The sequence below is a fragment of the Gymnoscopelus microlampas genome (genome assembly GCF_963454915.1).
Source record: "Gymnoscopelus microlampas genome assembly, chromosome: 13".
In the NCBI taxonomy this organism is placed as follows: domain Eukaryota; kingdom Metazoa; phylum Chordata; class Actinopteri; order Myctophiformes; family Myctophidae; genus Gymnoscopelus; species Gymnoscopelus microlampas.
Window position 1 is genome coordinate 28,420,101 of NC_139950.1, and position 27,515 is coordinate 28,447,615.

Sequence of the window (27,515 nt, forward strand, 5' to 3'; positions counted from 1 at the left end):
TAACAAGTTTGTTTGTGTGAATGACAGACCATCATAGTTTTGCTTTTGACATACTGTAGGTATTTCATAAAGATAACAATGCATTCAAAACACCAACTTTGAAAGGAAAGATGTCTGTCTCAGATATAACATTTTCTAGATATGTTTCAGATAAGCTGTAAAACTTGACCAGTTATAGTGGAGTGGTACAACTTTTACAGTATTTTACTGTAGCTGTATGGCAGCTAGCTGTCTATTCATACCTAGTTTTACAACATGTTTAAAAAACGTCTGTCAGTCAGTCTGTTTGAAGGCCCCCCCCCCCACCCTTTTTGTTCCAATCATGCATACCTTACTGTAAGTAGAGTTGGACACACAAGGTTGTTTTCAATGTTGGGTGGACTCAAATACAGTATCTACTCCATTTGTGACACTTATTCTGCTATGACAACCAAATCATTCAAATGTTGCTCCTTTATCTGACAAGCTCTCAGCTGGTTTAACAACCGGAAAAGCAGGGCAATATCCCCTGGGACTCTAAAACCTCATTCCAGGCCTGGGGATTCACAATAGATATATTTTAATTCACTTCAATAACAATACAACCAATCATAATTTGTGTCTGTGCAAAAATATATTTGAAAATATAAAGACAAGCCAATAATAGTGGCTATGTCAACTGAAATATTGTTGCATGTAAAATAAAACCCTTGTAATGCATGTACTTTTTTAGAGCACCTGAACAATAAGGTCAACACGAAACGCACTCAAGAATGTCATGTAGCAGTTGTCTTGAAGAAGGTCTTATTTTGCATCAGACAAGGTGCCCTCACTCACTGGATGATGTGGGCCAGGTAAAAGCTGACTCGTACTCTGAATGCTGTTCCATTTTATAGATTGTAATTGTATATTGCAGGAGATCCTTACTAATATAACAATAGTGTTGCTACTTTAAAAGTATGGACTCTGTGGAGTTTGTGATTAAATGCTGTTTAATGGTATAATGTCTGGTGATGCCAACCTATTGAATGCCCATCTCCAAAACAAATAAACGCAGCTTTCTCAGTTGCAGCCTCCTCCCTTTGGAACTCACTCCCACCTCACATCAAAGCTGCCCCCACCCTGGCCCTGTTCAAAGCCTCCCTCAAAAGCTCAAAACCCACCTTTTCAGACTCCTTGCCTAATTCAAATCTCCCTTTCTGCCTTTTAGTCTTAGCTTAGTGTTTTTTTCCCTTGCTCAATTTTTTGCCTTTCAACTTTCTCTCCTAATAAAATTGTTTATTTTGTTGTGTTTGTTTGTAAAGAAACTTTGGGTACTAATAAAAGCGCTATATAAACTTGATGTATTATAATAATATTAGAGTGTAGCCTACATCTGTACTCTGAGTTATGGGGGTCTTTGAAATGACACTGTTTGAGAACCACTTTTTGGCCTTTATTTTGAAGGCTCTGGCCGGATGTAACCTTTTTTTACTTTGTCGACTTTGAAGTCTTGAGTTGGTGTTTGTTTACACAGTTTCTGTACGAAATGAGACGGTGTAAACAGTGAGGTATGCAGGTTGTGCATAACAAGGTGTCGCCTGTCGCCACCATCACCATGCATCTCCACACAGGCGTCACTATGTGTCAGCGCATAGGTAAGTCATAGAATAACGTTCATTCAGCTAGCTGCCGTTAGCTCTGAACGGAGAAATATTATTATCGGGCCACACACAGTTGACGTTAGCCCAGTCTCCTCTATGAGGGATTCACACACACTCACATGCGCGCGCGCGCGCACACACAAGAATTTGAAAGAAAAAAAGTGACAATGATTTTCCTCAAAATGGACACATTTTAGGCAAATCGATTATTAATTTTCTATTATAATATATTAAATCGATATAGTGACCTTATGCATCACTGTTTTGAAGTTGTTTGTTCAAGTGACATTATTTCAGTCAAAATCAGTGAAGACACCAGTAGGCAGGTATTATCACTACTGATACAAGAGATAAAGTCTCATGTGTGTATATGAGCACACATACGTTATTGTGACTGTGTGTACGTGTGGAATTCACTCACTCTCTCTCTCTCTCTCTCTCTGTCTCTCTCTCTCTCTCTTATAGGCACACTGTGGACAGGACCATAGGCTGATGGCATCTAAATCTAAGGTAGACCTGGCATCCTTGCCACGGACAGAAATCATCACATATTGGGCACTTTCGTTTGGGTCTCACTTGTATTCTTTCTATGAGCTGCACAGATTCTCCAAAGGTAAGATCAATCAAAAGGTAAATAGGCCTACAAACACTTGTGTTTATAATTGAACAAACGTTTTGTCAACTTAAGGGCAGCCTATGAAAACTTAAAACTGCATAGATTTGATAGTGTTGTAGCTTTTCCTCACCACAAAAGCCACTTTCTCTGTTGTAGGCTATCATATAGCTTGGGAAGTGCAAACAGAGCTGAACAACAAACGACAATTCTATCTGGAATCATGCACATAGTTGCTCATTGAAAAGTGCATGAGTTTAACTCTTTACATTTTTTACTTTTCCGTATTGCTCTATTGCTGTTGCTTGGTTAGTAGACAAAAGTTCTTTGCTAAAAACCTAAAGCTCTATTCCTGATAGTAATCATTGAGTGTTGGGAGCGTGTAGATTTGGGTATTTTCATTATCTTTTAAACCTTTTGCCTATAATGACATGCCCAAAATAGGGATAGTTATTCATCGATTATTTTTCATAATCGATTAAATTGACCAGAGTTATATTTCAACTCCCCCGTGTCTTGCATATTTCTCTTCTTTCTGACATTGGTTTCCTGAATCTGTCAACACTATCCCATCTGAAATAAAGCATAAAATGGCCAAAATAAATCTTTAAAAAACAACAACATTTGACCTGCGTTTATTTTGATTTAATAGACAACGTTTTTAATCAACTACTTTCCCCAGCCAAATTATCCCTAATCCTTAGGTAAAGTTGATCTGGCCACCTTCTACAAACTTGCCACAATGTACATAAGCAGGTAGCTGTCATTTTGACACCCCAATATTGCAGAATATCATCACTGTTGGGTAGAAAAACCTTGTGTCCAAAACCCTTGCTTTTCAGGAAATGGAAATGGTAACTTTCTGAAATAGTGAAAATAGCAGATCTACAAGCTCACAACGCATAACATCGCCATGCGTTGTGAGCTTGTAGATCAGCTATTTCCACTACAGTACTTGTACTCTTGTGTGATGAAATAGGGCATTAAGTGATGAAAAACATAAGAGATATGAGGTTTCTGGCCGTCAGCAACGATATCTATTTCCACAGAATATGAAGCAGGTCTGGAGAGAGAATTACAACTGGAGAAAGGCTTTTTCGTGGGGTTTAAAAAGGTGAGATCTCTGTATAGGCTGACAGTAACCAAGAGTACTGTACTTAAGTACATTCTTTTAGTATCTGTACTTTACCTGAGTATTAGTATGTATTTTTGGATACTCCACTACAATTATATATACACGTATATTGGACAAATATTGTACTTCCGACTGCTACATTTCTAGGAAGGGGAAAAAAGTTAATTATTATAACCACCTTAGGTCCTCTTTCAAATATACAATGTGACACATTGTGAGCTTGTAGATCAGCTATTTTAATTTTAATTTTGTTTTTTTACACATACATGGACGCCAGGTTGAAAGTAGTTGAAAGTAACATACGGACAGGCCCCATGTCCACATCTTGTCTGTTCAGAGTGTGTTCTGTTCCACAGGGGTCATCCCTGAGCCCCGACCCCTGCTTACGCTGGACGCCCATGGTGAAGTTACTTGTTTTTGTCAGGACCCCACAGACTTTGAATGGAGTTTCTGGAGCGAATGGGCAAAGAAGTCTCTGCTGTGGACTCTGATTGGACATGGTGTCATATCTAGATTTACCTGCACCTTTTTCCCTAAGGTAGGAGAAATGAATTAATTAAAATTAAATGGTAGTGAATACTACTGCATATCACTGCTGCCGCACCCTACCATACCTATTTATACTGTTTATTTGTTTAGTTATAATTATTAATTGTAGTTATTTGTTTCTCTTCCTCACTTCAGTAATACTTTAGCCACTTAAAATGAGCCCCTCAGGATCACTATCTGTAGAGATTTTCACTCATTCTGATGTTAACCTCAAACAGCTCAGGGTACCAGCACTGTTGCTGTATGGCCTCCTGGCAGCCTGCAGTGTTTTGGGAGTTAAAGGTGTGAGTGTGCTGCTCATACACCTCCTCCTGTCCTTCACCATGGCCCAGCTACGTAGGCCTGCTCTGTGCTGGACCTGTAGCCTGCTTCTGCTCTCCAGTCTTCACTTTAAGCCACTACAGGACCTACAGGTATGATGGAGCTGTTAGCCTATTGCCTATTGTTGTCCTCTCTGTGTGTGTGTGTGTGTGTGTGTGTGTGTGTGTGTGTGTGTGTGTGTGTGTGTGTGTGTGTGTGTGTGTGTGTGTGTGTGTGTGTGTGTGTGTGTGTGTGTGTGTGTGTGTGTGTGTGTGTGTGTGTGTGTGTGTGTGTGTGCGCGCAACTCCAAATATATTGTCCCATCACAGGTTTACAGGTGTGAAAACTGTAAACAGTTGTACTGCTGTTCTCTAAGCATCGTGGAAGCAGTTATTGTCCCCACTCCCTTTATTTATATATATACATACATACATACATACATGTATTGCTGGAGTTTGCCACTAGTGAGATGTCATTATGTTTTGAATGACCACAAGAGGGAGCAAGACTCAAAGGGAACCAGCAGACACTTGTCTTTGTTCAATCTACTTTGTCCTGTGCACAAGTTAAACATTGAGTGAACATCGAATACTTAAGTAGAAGTAGAAGCATACAAGTGGTTGCATTATATCGAGATTCAAGAGGGGTTTATTTGTCATTCACTCATACAGGTACAAGCAGCAAAATGTTGTTGTGGCATGTTCTGTAAGACTGTGCTAACAACTGCAATGCAATACTCAAGAAGATAATAGAGATAATACTGGTGCTGTGAACAAAAAAAAATACAAATAAGAGAAGATAAAAATAAGGGGAACAAATTACATTGATAAGTACAGGTAAAACACACTCTTTAAAACCTCTTAGCAGCTGTGGGGAATGTGCATTGGGGAAAGTATAGAATCAGGGGGTGGGCAATAATAGAATGCGCGGTACACATCAAGTGCACTCAATTATGTTACATTAGTGCCAGTAACAGTGTGAGCAAAAAAAAAAGCAGGGTAATTACGAATGAATGCAGTTTTTGTTTTATTTATTTATTTTTGTTTTGTTTTTTCCTTGTGCTTTTTTCAGGGCTCTGATAGCCACAGAGAAAATGTTCTCTTTTTCAAAGTCTAGAGCCCAGGGCTTTGAGGCAACTCAAGTGCGTGCCAGCCCGCATCATCACAGACAGTCAAACGTTACTGGGATGGTGTTTGTCCTTTATAATCCTTTTAGCCCTACCCAAGCACCTGCTGTCGTATACGTCTTGCAGGGACAGGAGGGAGCTCCCTGTGATGCGCTCAGCCTACCACACCACCTTCCCCTGAACTTGCAGATCCTGTGAGCAGCTATTACCATACCATACAATGATGGCCCCCGTCAGAATGCTCTAGGTGGTGGCAGAGTAGAAGGATTTCAGGACCTTCTCTGAGACCCTGAATTTTCTCAACTGCCTTCCTTGCCACAGTCTTCTGTGTATTCTCCAAGTCAGGTCCTGTGTGATGTGCACACCGAGGTACTTGAAGGTGCTCACCCTCTTCACTGGTGCCCTGTTGTTCAGGAATGACCTCTGCCGTTGTTTACATAAGTCCACGATCATCTCTTTGGTCTTTTCGATGTCATTCAGGCCGGCTGATGAGGCATTCTTGGGTACGAGGACAATGGTACCCGATGCAATTGATTTCAAGGACACTTTCTGAGAAACAAAGCAATACAGGCTACTGGCAATTTGTATTTGTCCCTAACTCAGTGTGCCTTAAGGATAGGCAATTCACAAATAGACTGCCGGTTCTAGAGGCTGCTTGTGTTGATAGGCACTCCATTAAGAACATTCAGAAAATGTTTCTTTCCTTACACTCACACACCCCACACTGATTTGTTTACACGCACGTACGCCACGCACGCACACTGTGTATCTTGGGATTGCAGTAGATTATTCTGAACTTGTAAACAATGATACACATAAAATAAATGTTGCAATGAAACTTATACAAAATGTACTGTAATTTTAGGTGAATATAAGTCACGTTTATCAATGTTTATCAATGTACTGTATACGTATGTATATAGTTATTTTGACTATATAGCACTTTTGATTATTGATGATATGGTATACCAGGTGTATGATAGAGTTGAATGGACTTTTCATTGTGTCTCTTAGAGAGGCTGGTATGAGACGGAGGAACAGTATTACCTGTTACTCTTCAGTGTTGCCGTTGGTGGACTCCGTTTCATCAGCTTCAGTCTTGAGCACTGCTGGTGCCCCCTGGAGCCCGGTGGAGCCGTGCAACTGTACTGGTTGTTCTCGTACTCGTTTTACCATCCCTTGTTCTACAATGGACCCATCATCACATACAATGACTACATCCAGCAGGTAGGAGATGCCACAGATATTTATTCCAGATGTAAAGCTTCTCTGCCCCTTGTTCCCCATGCTGAAGAGGCCAGCGTGATTGATTTTTCTCAAGTAAAAGTTGAACTTCGCTCAGCTGAAGATGTTGTTGATGACAAACATCAAGCCACCAGCTGCTTGTTTTCACCAAGACAGTGAGAAGTATCTCCCCGAATTCCCCTCCCTGCTGAATAGATGCCTGACCAACCAGTAGGAGTCACTAGTATACAGCAACAAAGACACAATTACCAAGCACAAATACCATCATTATGTTTGTTACGGTGCCCGGCCAAGCCGGAGGCACCACTGCCCAAAATGAACATGGGACTCTGCGATGGTGGGCAAGTAGTTTGTTTTATTCTTCTTTTTGGTTCATCTAATCTATTAAAGCAGTTAGTTTAGAACACAAATTTACAGTAAACCTCTAATCGCTTAATCGTTTAATCCCAGCTCAAATCTGGATTAATTTGACTGAATAAGACATGTTTAAAGGAAGCAACAGAGAGTACTAAGATAAGAGCTTGTTTTCAGTTTGTTTTTTTAGCGTCCTTGGTTTTGTGTGACTTAAGTAATATTGTGTGGGCCGTATTGTTCTGTGGAATTGAGCTAGCAAATCTGTGACTGCTAAGTACACACTTCCTAACCTCTAAACCAACCCTCTAACACAGATGCGGACACCCACCAAGGAAGGCAGTCGAGATGAAGCCAATTTGATGTACCTGGTGTTCAGAGCAGGCAGGATTCTTCTGTGGTGGTTCATCGCAGAGTACATGATCCATGTAATGTACATGCACTCCATACAGGCCAATGAGACCTATCTGCAAATTCTTCCTCCGTGGGCTCTGGGTACGTGTGAGTGTGAACACTTGCCTCCCCTGGGCGGTTTTCCTGAAATCTTGGATTTATTTTATTTTTTTGCTATAATATCCCTGCAACATCAGATCAGAAACCTGGATCAATAAATGCAGCATGCCCTGCCCCCTACACACACACACACACACACACACACACACACACACACACACACACACACACACACACACACACACACACACACACACACACACACACACACACACACACACACACAGGTATGCTACTGATCACAGACATGCTCACAAACAATAATTTAATTGTATTTTTCAAGTCGTAATCAACTTTTCTGTGTTGTGTATTTTTTGTGTAGGAACATACGCATAATGTCCAATATTCTCATTTACAAAGACGTATTTTTTTGTTCTCCCTCTTCTTTTATATTCCAGGTGGTCTGGCCTTGGCTCTTGTGCAGTTCTTCTATGTGAAGTACTTGGTGCTCTTTGGATTGCCCTCAATGCTGGCTACACTAGATGGCCTACTTCCGCCAAAGCTCCCGCGCTGTGTCAGCATCATGTATAGTTTCACTGGAATGTGGAGGCAAGTTCACAGCTGTTCTTAATAATGTCCCTAATATATCAGATATATCTTGTATTGCATACCCAGCTTTTTGGGTGAGGGGAGTGATGAAACTATGGGGATGTTGATACTGATCTCAGCCCTAGGGCAGTAGCTGACCCAAGGTAAACTGTAGCTCAGTGGGTAGAGAGGCTGTCTGGTAATCAGAAGGTCATTGGTTCGCCTCTTGGCCCGCCCATCTATGTGTTGAAGTGTCCCTGAGCAAGAGACTCTTAACTCCTAACATGTCTATGTGTTGAAGTGTCCCTGAGAAAGACATTAAACACCCCACCCCCCGCCCCCCCAGCGCTCATCTTAACCATCTGAGCAGCCTTCAGCTGGGTGAAGATGAAACTGAATAAATTAGGCTATGATTACTGTATTGTGATAAACAATGTACATCCTCATTGCCCGCAGTAATTAGCCTTGGGCAAACAGGAATGCCTGGATGATAATCTATATTTATCTCATACCCAGCCTCTATTTGCCCTGGAGTGACAAAAGGATTGAGAGAGTAATATCTGATTACCCCTTGGGATGATAACTGGTAATCCCTAGGGCTGCTGTGACTAGCTGGACAATCAGCACAAATTAACCCATTAAGACCGGGAACGCATCATTTTAGATTTCTTTTGCTATTCAAAAATATCAGATATACAAGCTCTCTGTGCCGCGCTATGAGCTTGTAGATAGAGATCTGCTATTTTTGAAAAATAGTGAAAAAAAAGCGAACATTTGTAATTCAAATCTTTACTTCTGGGGGCACTGGAACAAAATATTTGACAAATGTTCGCTTTGAAATATAATATATTTAAACATTTGCACACATTTTCACGATAAAAAAAAAAGCTGAGCTACAAGCTCATAGTGCTATGAGCTTGTAGATCTGCTATTTTTTGAATAGCCAAAGAAATCTAAAGTGACAGAGATGCGCCCCCGGATTGAATGGGTTACGGAGGCACAGCACTCTGAAGTGTCACTGTGAGTGACTTCACTGTGGAAGGAAAAGGAACTCATTTCAAACATCACCGCCAGGGTTGGCAAGTTCATCAAATACTATTTTCTCAATGTTTTTGTGATTTCATTAGGCAGTAAGTGGTAAACAGAGGTAAGTGGTAAACAAATTAGCGCTCAGGCATTCATTGTTGTGATTATGCCTGGGCAATTACCTATATTTGTTCCAGTCAAGTAATTTGATTGTGAGTGCTGGTATATCGTATAACAGCACTGGAGTTTTACTGTAACATATATATCATTTAACAAAATCATTAAGTGTTGTCTGCCATTACTTGATAATGTATTGTGTGGTATAAACTGTGGTATAAAACCAGTATGATGTGATTATCTTTGACACTTGACCATTGTCAACCACTTATAATATACATTATATGCACACTCCATCTTGTGTGATATTCTTAATAGGTCAGATAAAGGTGTCTACATCATTAACAGGTTGCTATATTTGTCCTACAGTAAAAGGAGCAGTTTTCCCCCCAGTCTGCTCGAAGTCAGATTGTGTTTTATGTCAGGTACTTTAAGTTTGATTGTGCTTTGCCAATCAAACCGTCTAACAGCAATGATTTGGCTCATCTCCTATCATTACTGGCAATCAGAACAATGGCAACCTCCACACAATCAGGAACAGGCTAGGCTATGGCCCCTTGTCTCAGAACCTGACAAAAACATCATACACACCTATTTAATTATTTTAATAGCATTACCGCCTGTATAAACATTCATCTGATGAGGATTGTTACATTTATTGAGCCCATAATGAACTCCTAAACAATCCCATAATGAACTCCTAAATAATGAACTCCTAAACAATCACAAACAATCATTAATTGCTATGCGTATCTTATACTGAAGGGGTCAGAATTGCTTAAGCTAAAGGGCATAATAAAGCACTTGGATTATTATTTTCAAAGAACCGTAATCACCATTACTGCTAATTCTCATTGATGCTGATTTTCCACTGCTAAGTCCTTTGATGAATATTTAAAGACACCTGAAGCTATATTTCGGGACTGGTACAGCAACTGCTGGTGGACTTTATGTGGCAGCTTAAACCCTATTCAAAGCTGGAGAGAAACACAGATATACAACATACAACTCAACATGGTATGTGGTAATTACATAATTGGTAATGACAAGCTCCTCTATTTCACTCAAAACCTCAAAAAAATCTTTGCCTTGGTTTTTCAATACAACTGCATGCTTGTAGCACATCTTGTCACATTTCTACTGAACTAGCTAGAGGTTCCCAATTATGCTATTGACAAAGCAACATATAGTTGATAGGCCCGCACTCTCTCTTTTTTGTGAAAGGAATCTCTCACCATAGACACACACCCAAACTCAGGTTATATATTCTCTAAATCCATGAAGTTGTTGTCAACACAGAGAGCGCTCAGGTGTTTCATAGGGATGGCTATATCAGTATGTACAATTCTGATTAAAAAAACAAAGAGGAAAAGAAAGTAAAAGTTTTTTTTTGTCTCTTTCAGGCATTTTGATGAAGGGCTATATCGATGGCTCATCAGGTAAGAGGCATCTAATCAAATTCTAGGAGCCTACAGTAATTCAAATGTTAATACCAATTGAAAGTGTGATGAAAGCAGAACTCAGTTTTCCCTTTATTTCATGTACAATAGAATACAGCGACCATCTTTTTTCTGGCATTTGCTGTATCAAAACACTGGTAATTATTTATTGCATACTAAAAGACAACATTCATGGTTTGGCGTTCAGATTCTCTTTTGAATTACTCTCAGAAGTCTACAGTTGCCTGCCAGCATGTTTGTGCCAAGCAACATATTGTTGGTTAAAAATGTTCCTGTCATGTTTATCCCCCCCCAACCACTGCCGGAGAAATGCCACCATGTTCAATATGCGCATGTGTAATACAGCCATTATGCATTCACTCACTTGGGTTTTAAACAACATGCTTTATTTGTTTGTCTGGTGTTTCTTTTGTTAATGATGCACAATCTGCTGAGCATCATAACCTATTGGGTGTTCATGAACTGAATGGTGGATGCATGTTGCTATGCATGTTGCTTTGTGGAAATGCTACTATGCCACTATTGTCAGATAATACAGAGTAGTTTTCCATAAGAATATTATATCTTTGTGGGTAGTTCTTGTTATTCAGTCTCTGTGTAGAGGCTAACATCCTTTACGTTGTTTGATGTTAAATTTGGCACATACAGCAGTTATGCCAGATTAGAATGTACTTGTTAAAGACTCCCGAATCTACATTGCAAATGCAAGTTTTACATTTTAGTCTGTTGGCGCCTGGTGGCTCAGCCAGTTAGTGCATTGAACATATATGATACATGCTCCTTGTGAGTCACGAGGACCTGAGTTGGTTTCCAGATGCCGTCATGTCTCGCTTTTCTCCTATCTCCTCCCCTCTGTTATCTAAATAAAGCATAAAATGCTTTATCTCAATTTGTCATTTGTTTTAATGGCATCCTTTATAATTATCCTAGCTACGGCAGATGCAAAATGATACACAAGATGCTGTGCCCCCACATTAATAGCGAAAGTGTCACTGAAGAGGTTTTAATGCATTTCTAAAACTCTGGTAATTGTAATTTCGTGAAGAGTGCTAGATATGTGCGTAGGTGTTAATGCTGTGCTCCACATGACTCACTCGCCTGACGCCTCGTCTCCCCAGGAAGCTAAGTGGCTCATACCTCCTCATTTCATGGCGATGGTCTTTGCCCGTACAGTGGCGTGTCTAATACTCTCTCTTCCCAACAAATAGCTCTTGCCGTTCAATTTGCTTTTCAAGTAAGACAGGCCCAGCAAGGCAGGCTGTCTGGTGAGTCACATCTGAGATCTAAGGAGGAACAGACAAGCATTTCAACATTTCATCCCAAATCCTGGGATTTGGGATACATGGGATCTAATTTAAAGGCAGGGCAACATATCCTATATTAAAATTGGCTTAAGGGAGGACGAGCGGGCAGGCAAGGCGGACCTCTGACATCACGCTCATGTCACTATGAGTTAGCCATAAGGGGTTCCCAATGCAAATACGCCCAAATATGGAGTGTTGTCTAACCTCAATGTATTGTACTGTATCGTCATGGCATCAGGCGCTAACAAATCAGCCAGCTCCATATATAGGCACAAAAGGGGCATGCCCATATGTGGGCATATATTGATGACATCAGCGATCTCCATTTATGGGCATAAAAGGGAATAGGACTGACAGATACAGAGATCTTGGCACAAACAAATCAGTCAGCTTTGTAATTTCCATTTAATTATATGAAAGAATAAACAGTTATTGTTGTTAAGATATGGACTATTATGTAAATATCAAACATTGTCCCTTATCTGTTGCCCTACCTTTGATACTTGTTAATGGTCAAGTGTATTCAGGCCATCTCAGCCATGTTCTAATTAAGATGTTCAGATTTATAGTGATTGAAAAGCTGTCAACAGCTACCTAATTTCATTAGTTTGTAGAGACAGACCAGTTCGTTAGTTGATTGATTGATTGGTTGGTTGGTTGGTTGGTTGGTTGGTTGTTGAGGATCTTTAGTGTTCAGTGTGTGTAGTACTGTAGCTACAATATAAAGACTGCTGTAGTCCTCTGTATGCATCTGTTCTTGTACCTACTTTAACCCATTAAGGCCTGAAGTTCCGATTCCACAAAATGTCTTCTAAATCCTACCAGTTTTCTGAAAAACCTATGTTGCTATATCAGTGGTTCTCAAACTTTTTCATGTCAAGGACCTCCAAAATTATATGTATTTGGCCGCTGACCCCCATCTGAAAATGTTTTGTTCCAGGCACCCCCAGAAGCAGAAATGTAAAATATATATACATTCAAAAACTTGAACTCGTTTTCACGATTTTTCACAAATGGAAGATCTACAAGCTCGTAGTGCGGCACTCGGTGCTGCGCTATGAGCTTGTATATCTGCTATTTTTGAATAGCCCAAGGTATAAAATAATGGTTTGAAGTGGTTACACAGACCGCGTTCCCGGTTTTAATGGGTTAATCTCTCAATATTGTCAACCTGGCCAGCCTCTATTGAAGGCTGATAAACTGCAGGCTCATCTTTCAGGACCATTGATTAGCCACAGGGGTGGCCGAGATAATTAGTTCTCTGCTCAGCAGGCGCAATGGCCTGAAAGTGATGTTTCCTTGTAAGTGCTGTGGCGCGATGCCGCACAATGCTACTAGAGGGCCACCCGGGGACCAGACACCTTAGTCACAATAAGACCACACTTTTCGTACCCTGAGACAAGTTTTCTCGATGTTATCCACAGTATTCTTCCATATTTAGGCTTTAGCTGTACGATAGTAGCAACTTTGCAATGAGTGTGTGTGAGAAATGGGAGGGGGGGTGTTGATGTTAAAATATTATGTTGGCCATATAGACTGTATAATGAATTATTGTTAAGCATATTGAATGAACCATATTCTCCATATTTAATTGTGTAACCTCACTTAAGTATGCTCTAATGTTGCCTTTAGCTTTGTTTATTTATCGACTAGGCTCTGCCTTACGTTGTGGTAGATGCTCATAAATCATATAAACTAATTTTGTGATCTTATCAGCCATGCAAAGAGGACGAGTTTGCATCGTTTTCAGCACTGCTTCTCATACATTTTGGAGAAATATGGATGATGTGTAAAGCCAGTAAGATGTTGCGTGTAAAGATGGACAAATTCTGTCAAAGCATATTAGACAAGCTCTTATATTGATTAAACATAATGATGATGACACTACTTAGAAATAGTGCAGGACCATATGCTTCTAGAACAATGCCCTGTGTCACACAGAATATTCATATTTTAATATAGCCAGTGACATTTCATGTGAAATGGACTTGTGTCAGTGATGAAGACGCCAGTTCTTAAAGCAAGAACTAGTAAGAGATGTTTTGACAAGCCTGTGTCTTGACAAGTCTTATATCTGGTCTTGTATCTTATTTTCCTTTAGGCCGAACTACCATAGGATTACAACTAATGCATGGCAAGCAGTATGTTGCTACTTGGATATAAATAACTTTGTTCTAAGAACATTAGCTGCCATCCCTCCTGCCAATGAGCCTGTCACAGTTATATTTCAGATATTTACAGTATTTTGTCTACCCCTGGGTAGACAAACTTGGTCTGAGTAGATTGAACTGGCTTGAGAGGCTGCTGAAATAGGACATGGATTACCTTATGGATATAGAGAATGGATAAAACTGATTAAAAGTGGGCGGTCAAAGTTCAAGGTCACTGTGACCTAAAAAAACATGTTGATTAAATTCTTCCAAAGTCTTCTCTACTGTACGTTTAGGCTACTATGAGTCTGGACAGACACATGTATACTGTATTATGGTAAACGGTTGGTGCAGTAATTCTAGTTTTCTCTTGAAAGCACAAACACTGGCGGCACATGGCTGTTAGCCTTTTGGACTTTATTTTAATTATTATTTATTAAAAAATATTGTTATTTTGTCAAACGGGACACATCAGGCTTCCATCAGTGAAGAGTGGTGGTGTGGGGAGAGACGAACCACCATTGCACACCTGCAGTTCGTAGACCTGGTTACCAGAGCATGTGAGCGGAGCGCGAGCGGAGCGACGCGATTTTGACGTGAGCACGGAGCTGGTTTATAAAAAGGTTGGAGCGCTACTCAGAGCGAGGACCGCCTCCCGCTCCAAGCCGCCCTCGCGGGGGCCGCGCACCGAATGTTTGAGCATGCCCGGTCGCTCGGACTCAGAGACACACAGACATCCAACAGTGCACAGCGCACCGATATTTCTTTAGAATTTCTACTTTCTTTTTCTTTTCTTTTTTTTTTTACTGTTGAGCGACCCGGTTTGAGCGGAGCATGGAGCGAGATTTGCGCAAATCAACGTGAGCGAGGAGCGACGGGGAGCGGAGCGCGGGGGGAGTCGACGTGAGCAAATAGCGAGCGTGAAACCAGCCCCCTGGAGCGCCGAGCGGAATTTCCACCCGCTCCGCTCCGCTCACGTGCTCTGCTGGTTACATTTTCCAACCGATACGCCCATACAGTACTGTATATAGGCATATGTGGAGATCCGGTTGTCCAGAACTGCTGATCTGAACGCTGTGCCCATAATGGTTATGCACGTATTGGTACCGACCGACTTGCGTGCCGCGGCGATGACCCGAGGGAGTGTGGTGCCAGGTGTCGAGTCGTGCGGATAGCTGTCACTCCTTTGTGCATGATCCATCCATCCATCCATCCATCTTCAACCGCTTATCCGGAATCGGGTCGCGGGGGTAAGAGTTCCAACATAGATTTGAGTGAGAGTGCTTCCCTTCCCAGAGCAACATTTGCAACTTCCTCCTGGGGATCCCGAGGCGTTCCCAGGCCAGTGTGGAGATAATCCCCCCACCTGTTCCTTGGTCTGCCCCAAGGTTTCTTCTCAGTGGGACGTGCAGGGAGACGCTCGGGAGGCATCCGTACTAGATGCCCGAACCACCTAAGCTGGCTCCTTTCCAAGTCAAGGAGCAGCGGTTTTACTCTGAGTCTCTCACGGATGACCTAACTTCTTACCTTATCTCTAAGGGAGAGGCCGGCCACCTGTCTGAGAAAACTAATTTCGTCCTCTTGTATCCGTAATCTTATTCTTTCGGTCATGACCCACACTTGAGCATGATGACAAACATTTTACATAATATCAGCATGCAACCACATGCACATACAGTATAAAAGTAAGTACTGTATGTAAAATGTGATTCCAACTGTCGTCTTCTGGTTAGCACCATTTAATCTCACTGTAGAAAGTTTAATTAAAACATAACTGTTTCCATTGGTTAAAAGGGAGAGAGTGTGCAGGGTGCCATCTAAGTGCCAAAATGTTTTTGCAGCTATACTTCCTGCCAAGCAGAAACGTCTCTGAACTGTGCTTAAAGTTAATGAATTTCAGAAGCATTAATGTTGGACAACAGGGAATTTGGTCATCTTTACCCAAAAACATTTAACTGTGGGACGTTTGCACATCATGTGTATGAAAATACCAGTTAGATTTATTGAGCAAAGTTAACAATTTGGTGACATAGTAAGTTTTACTCTATAATGTTTCTGGAGAGTTTATGTTTGTGGACAAAACTAAAAGTGCTGTTAATTTTTTAATCTGGCTCCTCACTTCTGTGATGTCCAACTACTGCAAAGTGCAAAGTAAACACGCACGCACGCACGCGCACACACACACACACACACACACACACACACACACACACACACACACACACACACACACACACACACACACACACACACAGTATTGTATGTTATATGCATTGCTGAGTAGAAATTGGCCCAAGGGGATAAATAAAGTTGTATTATGCACACCTCCGATGTAATTGATTTACATACTGACTAATAGATAGATAAATACACTATAGCTAGTTAGATAGATTGTACTGTATAGTTTGGATGCACCAAATTGTGTTACTATTAGGTATTCTGATGCATGCAGACAGGGGCTGCATTGGAATGAAAAGTGCTACCATAGTCTGTGAGTACTGGATTTATGCTGATGTGGCATTCATTTTGACTTTCTAAAGGAGTATTGAACAGAATATGGAACTGAGTTTAAAAGAAGGCATATTTGTTTTGTTTGAATCTGGACTCTTCCACACACTCCCATGTTAATGAACAATATTTGGTGTGAGAAATAGGTTTGACAACTGTACATTTTGTGTACAACAGCAGAGAACTGTCTAGAAGTTAACTGGTTAGTATTGTAAGACCTTTGTCAACACCAGCCACATTGATTTGGGTAGGATTTGGATAGCTCTTTCACTGGTAAACAGGATTTGTTGTTTTGACGTATTGGCAGGCTCATAAACTTATAGCATAAAGCCAGTTGATATATGTTATAAATCATTTGATACATTTCTTGTTGTAGTTTATATAACAGGTGACACTAAACACTGAATCTTTGGATTACAAATATAGCCATCATTAGTAGCTTTCTAATGATGGCTATATTTGTAATGCAGAGATCACTGTAATCGCCTACAGTACTTTCTTATTACAGTATTTGTTGTTGTATTGCAGGCTTTTTTAATGTACTTGAGAACTGTAACATTAAAAGTCTGAGTCCATATATTTATTTTTCTTCATTAACCCTACATGTATATTTTACAGGTACATCTATGTCCCACTAGGAGGTTCTCGTCATGGACTTCTGTATAAAATGATGTCCACTGGCCTGGCGTTTGGCTTCGTCTGCCTCTGGCATGGAGGCCATGACTACCTGCAGTACTGGGCTCTGATGAACTGGACTGGAGTTCTGGTGGAAAATGGACTGAGGGCTCTCTTCACCTCTTCCTTCATTCACCCCTTTGTTGTAGGTTTGAACCAAGCATTTACATTTACAAAAAAAAAAAGAAAGAAAAAGAAGACTTTTCTTGGTAAATTTGATTATTGTCCCTACCTAATGTACCCAGAGTCAAACTCATGATTCCCTTTTTATGTTTCTCATACAGTTTGAAGGTATGTTAAATGGTGAGCTTAATTTAGTTCAGCTCAATTCCTGGATGTCTCTATGGGATCAAGTAACAGGCAGCTCCTCTCAAACGTATGGAAATGCACCGTTAAACTTCTCTATAAATAGATGACTGGCCTAACAATAGTATTGTTTTTCTAGCCTCTAATTAGAAAAAAATGACATTACATCAAATAAGTTTGATTATATCAAACAGCCTTAGCAGATGAATACGAATATATGTAATTTGGAAAGAATTACTATAGGTCGATCATTTATACTAATTAAAAAATATTTTTAAAAACCCTTTAACACTATGCTAACATATTAAACCTTCAGCGTTGGAGGTGCAATACCTACCTGATGATAATAATAATATAATAACTTTATTTATGTAGCACCTTTCAAAAGCAAGTTATAAAGTGCTTTACAATAACAACAGTATTTATACAATAAAAATCAGAAATGAATTGCATAAATAGTACAACAGTTCATAATTTAAGAAAAAGGTATGCGATAGAGGTGAGTTTTTAGAAGAGATTTGACAGAGGACACTGAGTTTGCCCGGTCGCCCTTTGTGACAAGGCGAGCCTTTGAAACCGTCAATAGGGCCCTGCTGATCCCATGACATCCAGGAATTGAGATAAACTAGGCTAAGCTCACTGTTATCCTCAAACTGCATGCAGAGATGTCCTTGTTTTGGGGTTTAAAAAATAAATACATTTACAGTATTCAACATTTTTTTAGTCATCATACCAATTAACCATTCCCACGCATTTCTGTGTTGCCAGATTTGCCACTGCTATTGTACCCGACCTGCCAGTGAGGAGCCCCCAACTGGAGAACTTAGCACCTCCATCTTACTCCTCCCGTTCAGTACCCTGTCGTAGCCATCTGCGCTGACAGGCTCCGCCCCAGTCCATTGTAGTTGCGAGTGCAGCAACAAAGTTGCCCTCCCTGCCCGGCTTTTCCTTGTGTTTGTATAGATAGACACTTGGCCATGCCGGATGCACCGCTGTGAATTCGAACCCCTAGACCCCCTAGCCTAGAACCCCTGGACAGACTTTACCCCTGTACCACGAGCACCTCATTCATGCAGAGATTTTGTCAAGTCCCACCTGTGGTTGTGCCCCTCTTCGCACCCATTGGTTGCTGTTTCTTGGTTGGACAAAAATCCTTTCTCTCCATCCATTACCATTGAAATAACAGGTTTTTCAGTTGCTTTGTGTTGATATTCAGTGTATTCAATTATTATTTTAAACTTGGTCTCAGTAAAAAGGAACATCTCAGGTGCAGTATAGTGACTGACTGGGCATAATGATGTTTTTAAATGTTTTAGCTAATTACACATAAACAACCATAAGGCAGAACCAGGGCAGAACAAGGCAAAAAGAGCCAGCTGATTAGGCAGTTAGGGACCAATCAGAAGGCTGACAATGGGTGACTTGTGTACGTAGGAAAATGGTAAAATTCCCCAAACACCAGACTTTAACTTTAGAAGAGAATGCATGTATTGTATTGCTAATTAATGTGTGACTAGGATTCTCAAGATATTCCAGTATCAAACTGTAAAGATGTGACATGAAAAACATCTTTCCCAAAGCCAGAAAGAGTCAACAATGTAGCCTTTTTTATCAGTAGACAAAGCCTGAAGATATCCCAAGAAAATGAATAATTTACTTTGAAGGTAAGCTCACTATGCATCTCTGAGCTTGCAGATATCCTATTCTCACAGAACTTTCATGTATTTTCACTGAATGTTCGCCTTTTATGACATGGGATGTTGGGTTTCATATGGTAAAGCTCTGTAGCATAATATTGAGAAAACCTACTTTATCCAAGTGTACTACTGCCAGGCAGGTACATGCCATATTTTTGAGTGCATTCAATTATTACTTTGCTGTTCCCTAGGAGCGCAGTTTGTCTGTGCGCATGAAGCGGCGTTGTGTTGCCCTGCTCTCCGCGTTCTCCACTGCCATGCTCATCCTCTCTAATCTGGTGTTCCTCGGGGGGATTCATGTCGGCAGAATCTTCTGGAAGCGTGTCTTTGTTCAAGGTGAGCTGCCTTCCATAACACTTACCCAAGAGGATTTGCTAATACCTTATTTTGCAGCATTGTTTTTGCTGGCGCTGTCCAAGTTTGTGTTTAATGTGGAGTATCAAGTCAAACAGACTGTACACTGTTAACTTGTCATGTAAGACACATGGCACTTTCTGTCCCAAATTATAATAACAGAGAGGTAAATATGTATGATGTAACAGGTTCTTTTAATAAAGAGTACTGTTTTAATTATAAACTGACACTTTATAACTAAACTGTCAGTTTAAAAAACTTGTTTAAACTAAAACATATAAATATTTTTCTTAAACTTTAGATTTTACAGTATCGTTGCTGTCGGGCAGAAACATTGTATCTCCATATTTCAACTATTAAGGTTTTTTCCCGCCGTAAATCAATCCCCTATTTTGTTGTACAAAAGTGAAAATAGACTACATACAAGCTCACAACGCATTGCGATGCAAGATGTTGTGTGCTTGTAGACCTGGTATTCTCACTGTTTTCGACAATTTGTGAAAGTTAATGTGAAAGTGGTTGTGCCCATCTGTGGGTTTTATACATTTTTAACCAATAAAATGTTTCCACCCAACAATGACGTTATATATTTTATGAATACGATACTTTACAACTATATAATGATATATGAGGTGTTAGCAAAGTACACTGACTTCATTGGTTTGTAGGGGTGTGCATTTAGGAGCTTTGTGTCTGCGTGTGGCGCGGTGGGTGGCAGGGCTGGAGTTAAACAGCACTGTTCTTTGCATCAGATTGGGGAAATCCTCACCGAGAGCCATCTGCTTGATAGCCTTGCCAGTCCTTGTCCTGCTTCCCGCATCTTTTATTTGGCTCATTTGGTAGCGAAAGTAAAACGTCAGTCCCTCCCCAGCATCGTAGCATTTCTGTCCCTGTAATCTCAACGCCCAGTCCAAGCCAGCTGCTGTCCTTATTCGCCACCTGAGATAATTTTGCTTGCATTGTAACTGTTGCAATACTTGGCACCTGATTAATGAGCAAGTGTTGGAACTGCACCCTCATTTTCTTCACCATTACAGAAACTCATTGTTTTTTGTTAAAATGCTCACCAGTTGATTATGTTAATATATAGTTTCTTAAGAGAATGTATATTCTTTTTTTTCTTCTTTTGTTTTACCCCTTTTTCTCCACAATTTAGTTGTTATGCCAATTGATTCCTCCCCACATACATTTGTGTGTTGTCACTGCTGTTGTATCCTACTGACTCACCTGCCAGTGAGGACGTAGAGCCTTCGTTTTACTCCACCCGCCCCAGGTGCGGGCCCAGCCCGTAGGAATACGTGCAGGGATAACACCATCCCTGCCTGGCTTCCGGCTTCCCGGCTTCCCTCCCCCGAATACGGGGGAGGGAAGCCGGATGCACCATGGTGGATTCGAACCCACAACCTCTGTGGTGGTGGGCAGGCACTTGGGCGCCACCCGAGTGCCTTGAGCATGTATATATGTAGTCAGTGGCTAGAGATTTATAATGACTTGAAGGTTAATCCGTCATGAGATGAAAAGAAAGGAAACGGAAACGGTGTGTGTGACCACAAAAAACAAGGGACACGATGGTTTATTCAGCCAAACTATTAGCAGAATTGATAGTTATGGTTTCTGTACAACTGATCCACTCTGTATCACCACTTGAGCTTTATTATTGGAGTAGAAGTTGTGGTATATCCCAGCCATGAATGACACTGTTGGCTGTGCATGACACTGTTACTTTTCAAGCCCTTGTTATTGTCAGCAGACACAACGCCATACAAGTGCTGTAATTAAGTGAAAACTAAAAACTAAACTTTCTATCAACTGACCTTCATCACTTGATGAAGTTCCAAAACGTTGTATCTCTTTTAAACCTTTTGGTCTGTAAGTGAAGACAGTGTGCAGGATTCTTTTTTTGCTCTTCTTTTGTTGACTGCCTACTCCTATGCACCTGTCCATTGAAGGAGGTGTGCAGAAGGACATTTTCACTAAACATTCTATCTTGAAATATTCAAAGAGCTACAAATGGAAAAAATATGGAAAATTGAATATTTATTGTAGAATAATTTGACATAAATTCCGAGATTGAGCCATTGGGACACAAGATGTATTAGGAAGTATTATGCTACATTGTGATATTGTTTCATATTCTTTCCTTACATTTTGACAATGATGGATTACCTTGATGGAACCAAATGTAAAAAACAAAACAAAAGAAAGCACCATCAGTATCTTTTAACATGAGATCAGTGCTTCTGTTGATGCACCCTGACAGCTCAGAGGGATATAAAGAAACAACAATATCATATTGCTCTGGGTAAAAAAAAGATATTTATAACATTTGCATTATAATATCTGTAATATTCTGTTAGATGGAGTATGCTAGTCTCACCCTACACATTTTCAGCTCTTTTCTTTCTATAAAAAGCACAGCACTCTGATCATTAACCCATTAAAACTAGGAAAGCATCTGTCATTTTTGCTTTTTTTAGCTATATATATATATATAGCACATTGGTTCTCAAAGTGGGGTTTTATACTTTGGCTATTCAAAAATAGCACATATACAAGCTCATAGTGCGTCACTTCATGCCGCGCTGTGAGCTTGTAGATCTGCTATTTTAGAAAAATTGTGAAAATGTGTGCACATCTTTGAATACATCTTTTTTTATCTCAAATCTTAAGTCAAATCTTTGCTTCTGGGGGTCCGTGGAACAAAATATTTTCAGATGGGGGTCCGCAGCCAAATACGTATCATTTTGGGGATCCTTGACATGAAAAAGTTTGAGCACCACTGATAACATACGCTTTTCAGAAAACTGTTAGAAGACATTTGTAGAATCGGCCTCAGGTCTTAATGGGTTAAGCAACTTTGCATTGAGCGTTAAGTAGGCTTTTTCAGTTTTTCATGATTAGCCAATCTGGACAAGAGAGACAATAAGTCCAGATGTCAGGTAACCTCCCTGCAAGTGGCCTTTTCACATCATTTGCACTTGAAGTATGCTGTATTAATCAGGAGACAAGCCAGTTGTGTTGAGTAATTACAGCACTGGCTGATTGGGCAGTTGAGAGGAAATGCTGGCATTATGGAGTGTTTTGCTCACCTGTTTTTTATTTCACTTGTCACAAATGAGAATGCTTTAACCACTTATGCCCCGATATATGCTTCATCGTACAATAAATTGCGAGTGATATCACCATCTACAACCTATACTCTTACAACATGATGTGTTGTGAGTTTGTAGATTTTGGCTGTTTTCGCTGTATTCGAAAGCCCAAAATAGATACGCCAGAGTTAATGTGGTTAAATGCATGCAGTTAGGTGTGAGTACTTGTGAGTACCTTTAATAGGCACACAGTAAACCTCAGTATGTATTATTATATTAACCTGATAATAATACATTCATACATTTATTTATACTGTATTATTATATTAACCTGATAATAATACATAACAAAAGTATTGATAGCACCTTGTGACATACTTTAAATTAAACCTATTAATATATAGTTACTGCATTTATTAATATTTTCTATTGTAATTATTGTCATACTTTCAGCTAGACCTGCACCGCCCATTCCACAGTGACACTTGTGCCCCGTATAGCTCTTTGCTATATTGACTCTCACATGAGAGAGAGAGAGAGAGAGAAGTGAATGTGCGTGAGAGAGAGCGAGGGTCACATGTTTTGTGTGCAGAAACACCATGTTAATTATGTATTCTTGAAGTGTGCTGTAAACACTGTGACAATTAAATGTATTTATGCAAACTGAGCCAGGGGTAGGGCTCGATAAGCATTATGCTTCTCCCTGTCCCCTTTTTTCGGCATCTTGGACACCTCACTATGTCAAATGGACTTCACAACCTGTGCCTTGGACTTTTTGAGATTATGCCTTGTTCTAAATGCACTGATGTTTGATGTACATAACACAGTATTTTGTATGTCCAAAAAAAATGAACTGAACTGAAAAGAGCGAGCACCCAGATAAGCACACCAATTATCCTTTATATTTGATTTTAAGTAGAAATCCTAATTTGAACGGACTTTTATTATTATTCTCTTACTGTCAGATATCACTGTCGTAAATTAAGTAAATTAATGAATCAATTAATTTTGGGTAAATGATGGTGTTCAACACAGTTTGTTCCCCTACTTAATCTACATGTTTCCACTCAGTAGCGTAGTCTTGATAATTAATGAATGGAGATTAATGCATAGTACAGTACATCATTACTGTAAGGCACGGAACAAACTTATTTTGTCAAAGTAACACAAGTCAACATAGTGCTGTAAGTGTGAAACATTTCTAATATTCTCTGCTGAACTCAGAATTGTAGCCTCTTGCCAAAGACAGAACCCAGGGATGTCTTGGCATAATGCCCCAGCTTGGAATGGATTACACATTGTTCACGTAGAGCACTGGACCTTGAAGGTTAACCCATTAAGACCTGAGGCCGATTCTACAAAATCGTTGGCTAAATCAGTAGTTCTCAAACTTTTGTATGTGAAGGACCCCCAAAATTATATATATATTTGGCCACGGACCCCCATCTGAAAATGATTTGTGCCAGGGACCCCCAGAAGGAAAGATATATATATATATATATATATATATATATATATATATTTTTTTAAAAACACTTTCAAGATTAAAAAAAAAAAATGAAAATAGCTGTGAGTTTGTAGATCTGATATTTTTGAATAGCCAACGTATAAAGCCTAAAATGGCACATTATGCTTTCACGGTTTTAATGGGTTAACATGATCCAATTCATACCTCAGTCATTTTTTTTCATTCATTTTTCATTTGATTTATTTTTCATTTCACTGAGATACCACGAATATACTGGTGTGAGTGCTTGGCAGCTGTAGTAGGTAACTGTTAAGCCCTACTGTACTTACCTAGTTGTGCACGGGTGTCACACACTGAAAATAGCCTACATGCTCAGAGCGTGACACATTTTGAGCTTGTAGATCTGCTATTACACCCACGTGCAACTAAGTATAAATCTGGCTTTATGCGGACAAGGAACCCCCACTGTGAGAATTGCTCTCTTTTTGAAGTGAGCCCTGCAAAGAAGATCAAAATAAAACAATTAACGCAATAATACTAGATTTTAATAAATCGAGAAAACTCTTATCTACCCAACCTGGCTCTTACTGCAGATAGGAAATGGTTTTCACACTACAGCTGTGCATAAAGCAGCTCGTGTGTATGTGAATGAGATTCAGATGGAGAGAATAGAAAAGAATAGATAATTGAAATTCATTGTGATTGCAGGTGTGGGTTACTGGAGGAAAGCCGGAGGGGGTGGGGGGGGGCGTTCTCTTCCTACTGGTAGAGAACTACATTATTTTACTCAAGTAGAAAAATTGTAAAATCATTGAGCCTTTACTCGATTGAATGTAATTTTCAATGGAAGCACCCAAGTAAAAGAGCTCACTATGTATGCAAGGTTGTGGTTAAGCATCAACATGCGGACAGACCATATTGCTCCCCTTAAACTTACCAGCTTTAACCGTTTTGTCCACCCCCCCCAATTGATGATGATAGTTCTAAACCGAAGGTCAAAACAACATTTAGAGGTGGCACAAGGTTTAGAAGCTTTCTCAAAATTAGAAAATAATATTAGTTATATAAAATAAAACATTTTTCCTGCCACACATCTCTGGTCTACCAGTCAACACCTATTTTAGACATAGGACGGGCCAAGGAGTGACAAGAAATCAAATACCAGATAATGATTTTGGAGCTTTGTGTAATTTATGGTCATTCATGGAAAAATAAGTCTTGATGAACTAGATGTAACAGAAGACTGTGTATCCCATAATATTTTATATGCATCTTATTTCAGGCTGGTGCACCATTGCCCCGCCCATGCTGGCTTTCCTGTACTGCTTTGCTCAGGTTGGTCTTCAGTGGACACCCGACCCTGCGTGAGTCACCTTGCACTGGCATTGGAACGATCATCTCTGCTATCAAGCAACCAGATCAGCCTGCTGAGTCCACTGCACTGACTGGGGTCTCTGCTGTGTGTGCATGTCTGCGTGTGTGTGTGTGTGTGTGTGTGTGTGTGTGTGAGAGAGTGTGGCTTACAGCCAGCGTCTCCACTGTCTTCAGAAGCCAGCCAAATCTGTGTGGACGTGAGCTGAGACAGCACCTTTTCACAGCCTGGCTAGATCTGCCCCGAGCTGGCCACGAAGTACAACATAAATGATTTACAGTTATTGATTCCAAATAGAATGCTTTGTGCATTTGAATGTAATATAAAGTACATTAGGTGTTGTAACGGTAACCGTTGTTGAATCAGGACCTGTTTTGTACCCAGTACGTTATACTAAACTAATGGAATACCAACTAAGTATAACAACAAATATAGCAATTGAACAAGTATTGGTTATATGACGGAATAGATTGCTGGTGGTGCAGTAGGCTGAAGAATTGCTGACCCCCCTGTTTCATTTGCCCTTGTCCATCCACAGTTGTGGTCTTTCTCTGCCCCAGGTATTACATTGAACACACCAAGAGAACATGGCCATTTCTCCATAGGAATACTTGAGGAATTGTCCTTTTTTTAATACATTTTTTTAACTATAGTAAGCTTTATAATAAGCTTTTCCTCTTTTCACTAATTGTGTCAATTTAACATTTATAGTGCTGTCACATGATCATCAAATATAATAAATGTTCTATAATTGTATTATTATTGTTTCATTGTCGACTGTTTTCATTTATAATAGATGAAAAGCCAATGTTCAAGAGTGGAGTTTAGTGGTGATGCAATAGCAGGTAAGCCCCCCCAACACACACACACACACACACACACACACACACACACACACACACACACACACACACCGGAAAACTTCAAAAGATAAGTCATAATTACTTGGTTCCATACGAACACAGAAGATTCAAATATTCAAATATTTTCCCACAGCTTAAAACATTTACTTTATTTAAATTACTTGCATAATCTAGAATTTAATTGAGCTGGAAATGACTAGAGTCTAGTCATTCCCTGCTCTTTTAAATTGTGAATTATTAGCAAACTGGTAAAGAAACCATATGAGTCAGAGTGGCAGGAATGACAAGTGGTGCCAGTGGCACCACAGGGATGAAACCCATCACTGCAGTAATGGCACTAAAGAAAGTTTTTTTAGATGACGAAAGACTGTCTCAACTTCCTCCTCTTTCTTCTCACTATGCACAATAAGTAAGTAAATAAATAAATACTGTGTAGCTCCATGGGATGGTGTTCAACAATGTTGGCATGGCTTTGTGATGGAGTAATTACTGATCTAGCATCATTTGTAACATGGCCATCTAGTCACCCTTATTTCTAGTAACCTGGCTTACCCATTTAACATCTTTACATGCTTTTAGGTATGTAATTTCACATAATGCAGTGCTGAAATTATGAATGACTAATGAGAAATGATTTCTCTGCAAGGGGAAAAAATAAGGTATTGTTTGTTGTGTCCTGCATGTGGGTTCTTTAACTGAGCCTCCATGTTTGCATTAGTTGATTTCTATTCTTGTCCTGGGGATTATCACACCAGTCGCACTAAGTTGGATCAGGGTGTGGAGTCGGTGAGGAATCCTCTTAAATGAGCAAAACTATGAGGTGTGTTTAACATAAGAAGATCAGCCATATAATGCACCTGCTGAATTAGACTTTGGAGAGTGTAGAAGACAAATGACCCTATTAGAGATGAATAGATAAACAAATAATTCTATCAGAGATGGCAGGTTCACAGATGCTATAAGGATGCAATGACCATGAGTTTTTCCGAGGCAACAATGATCCCTCAAGCTGACAAAAGATGATGCAGTATGTAGAAAATATTTATTGTTCTGAATAATTTATCACAGTTCTTAACAAGTTAGTTCCCATTGTGCTTGCAATAGTTACATTTTTTATCACATACAATGTATTAATATAGAT

The 27,515-nt window shown here is 39.9% G+C and overlaps 1 protein-coding gene across 1 annotated transcript; it reads left to right on the forward strand.

Annotated features, from left to right (window-relative positions):
• The first annotated feature begins 1,474 nt into the window (after nucleotides 1-1,474).
• Nucleotides 1,475-26,243, forward strand: hhat (hedgehog acyltransferase). Its single transcript, XM_084075713.1, has 12 exons — nucleotides 1,475-1,616; nucleotides 2,088-2,235; nucleotides 3,285-3,349; nucleotides 3,795-3,908; nucleotides 4,138-4,332; nucleotides 6,360-6,572; nucleotides 7,259-7,436; nucleotides 7,853-8,003; nucleotides 10,529-10,564; nucleotides 17,166-17,367; nucleotides 19,417-19,561; nucleotides 25,422-26,243. The coding sequence occupies exons 2-12, from the start codon at nucleotides 2,115-2,117 to the stop codon at nucleotides 25,505-25,507; spliced, it is 1,506 nt and encodes a 501-aa protein (XP_083931839.1). The 5' UTR covers nucleotides 1,475-1,616; nucleotides 2,088-2,114; the 3' UTR covers nucleotides 25,508-26,243.
• Nucleotides 26,244-27,515: the final 1,272 nt, after the last annotated feature.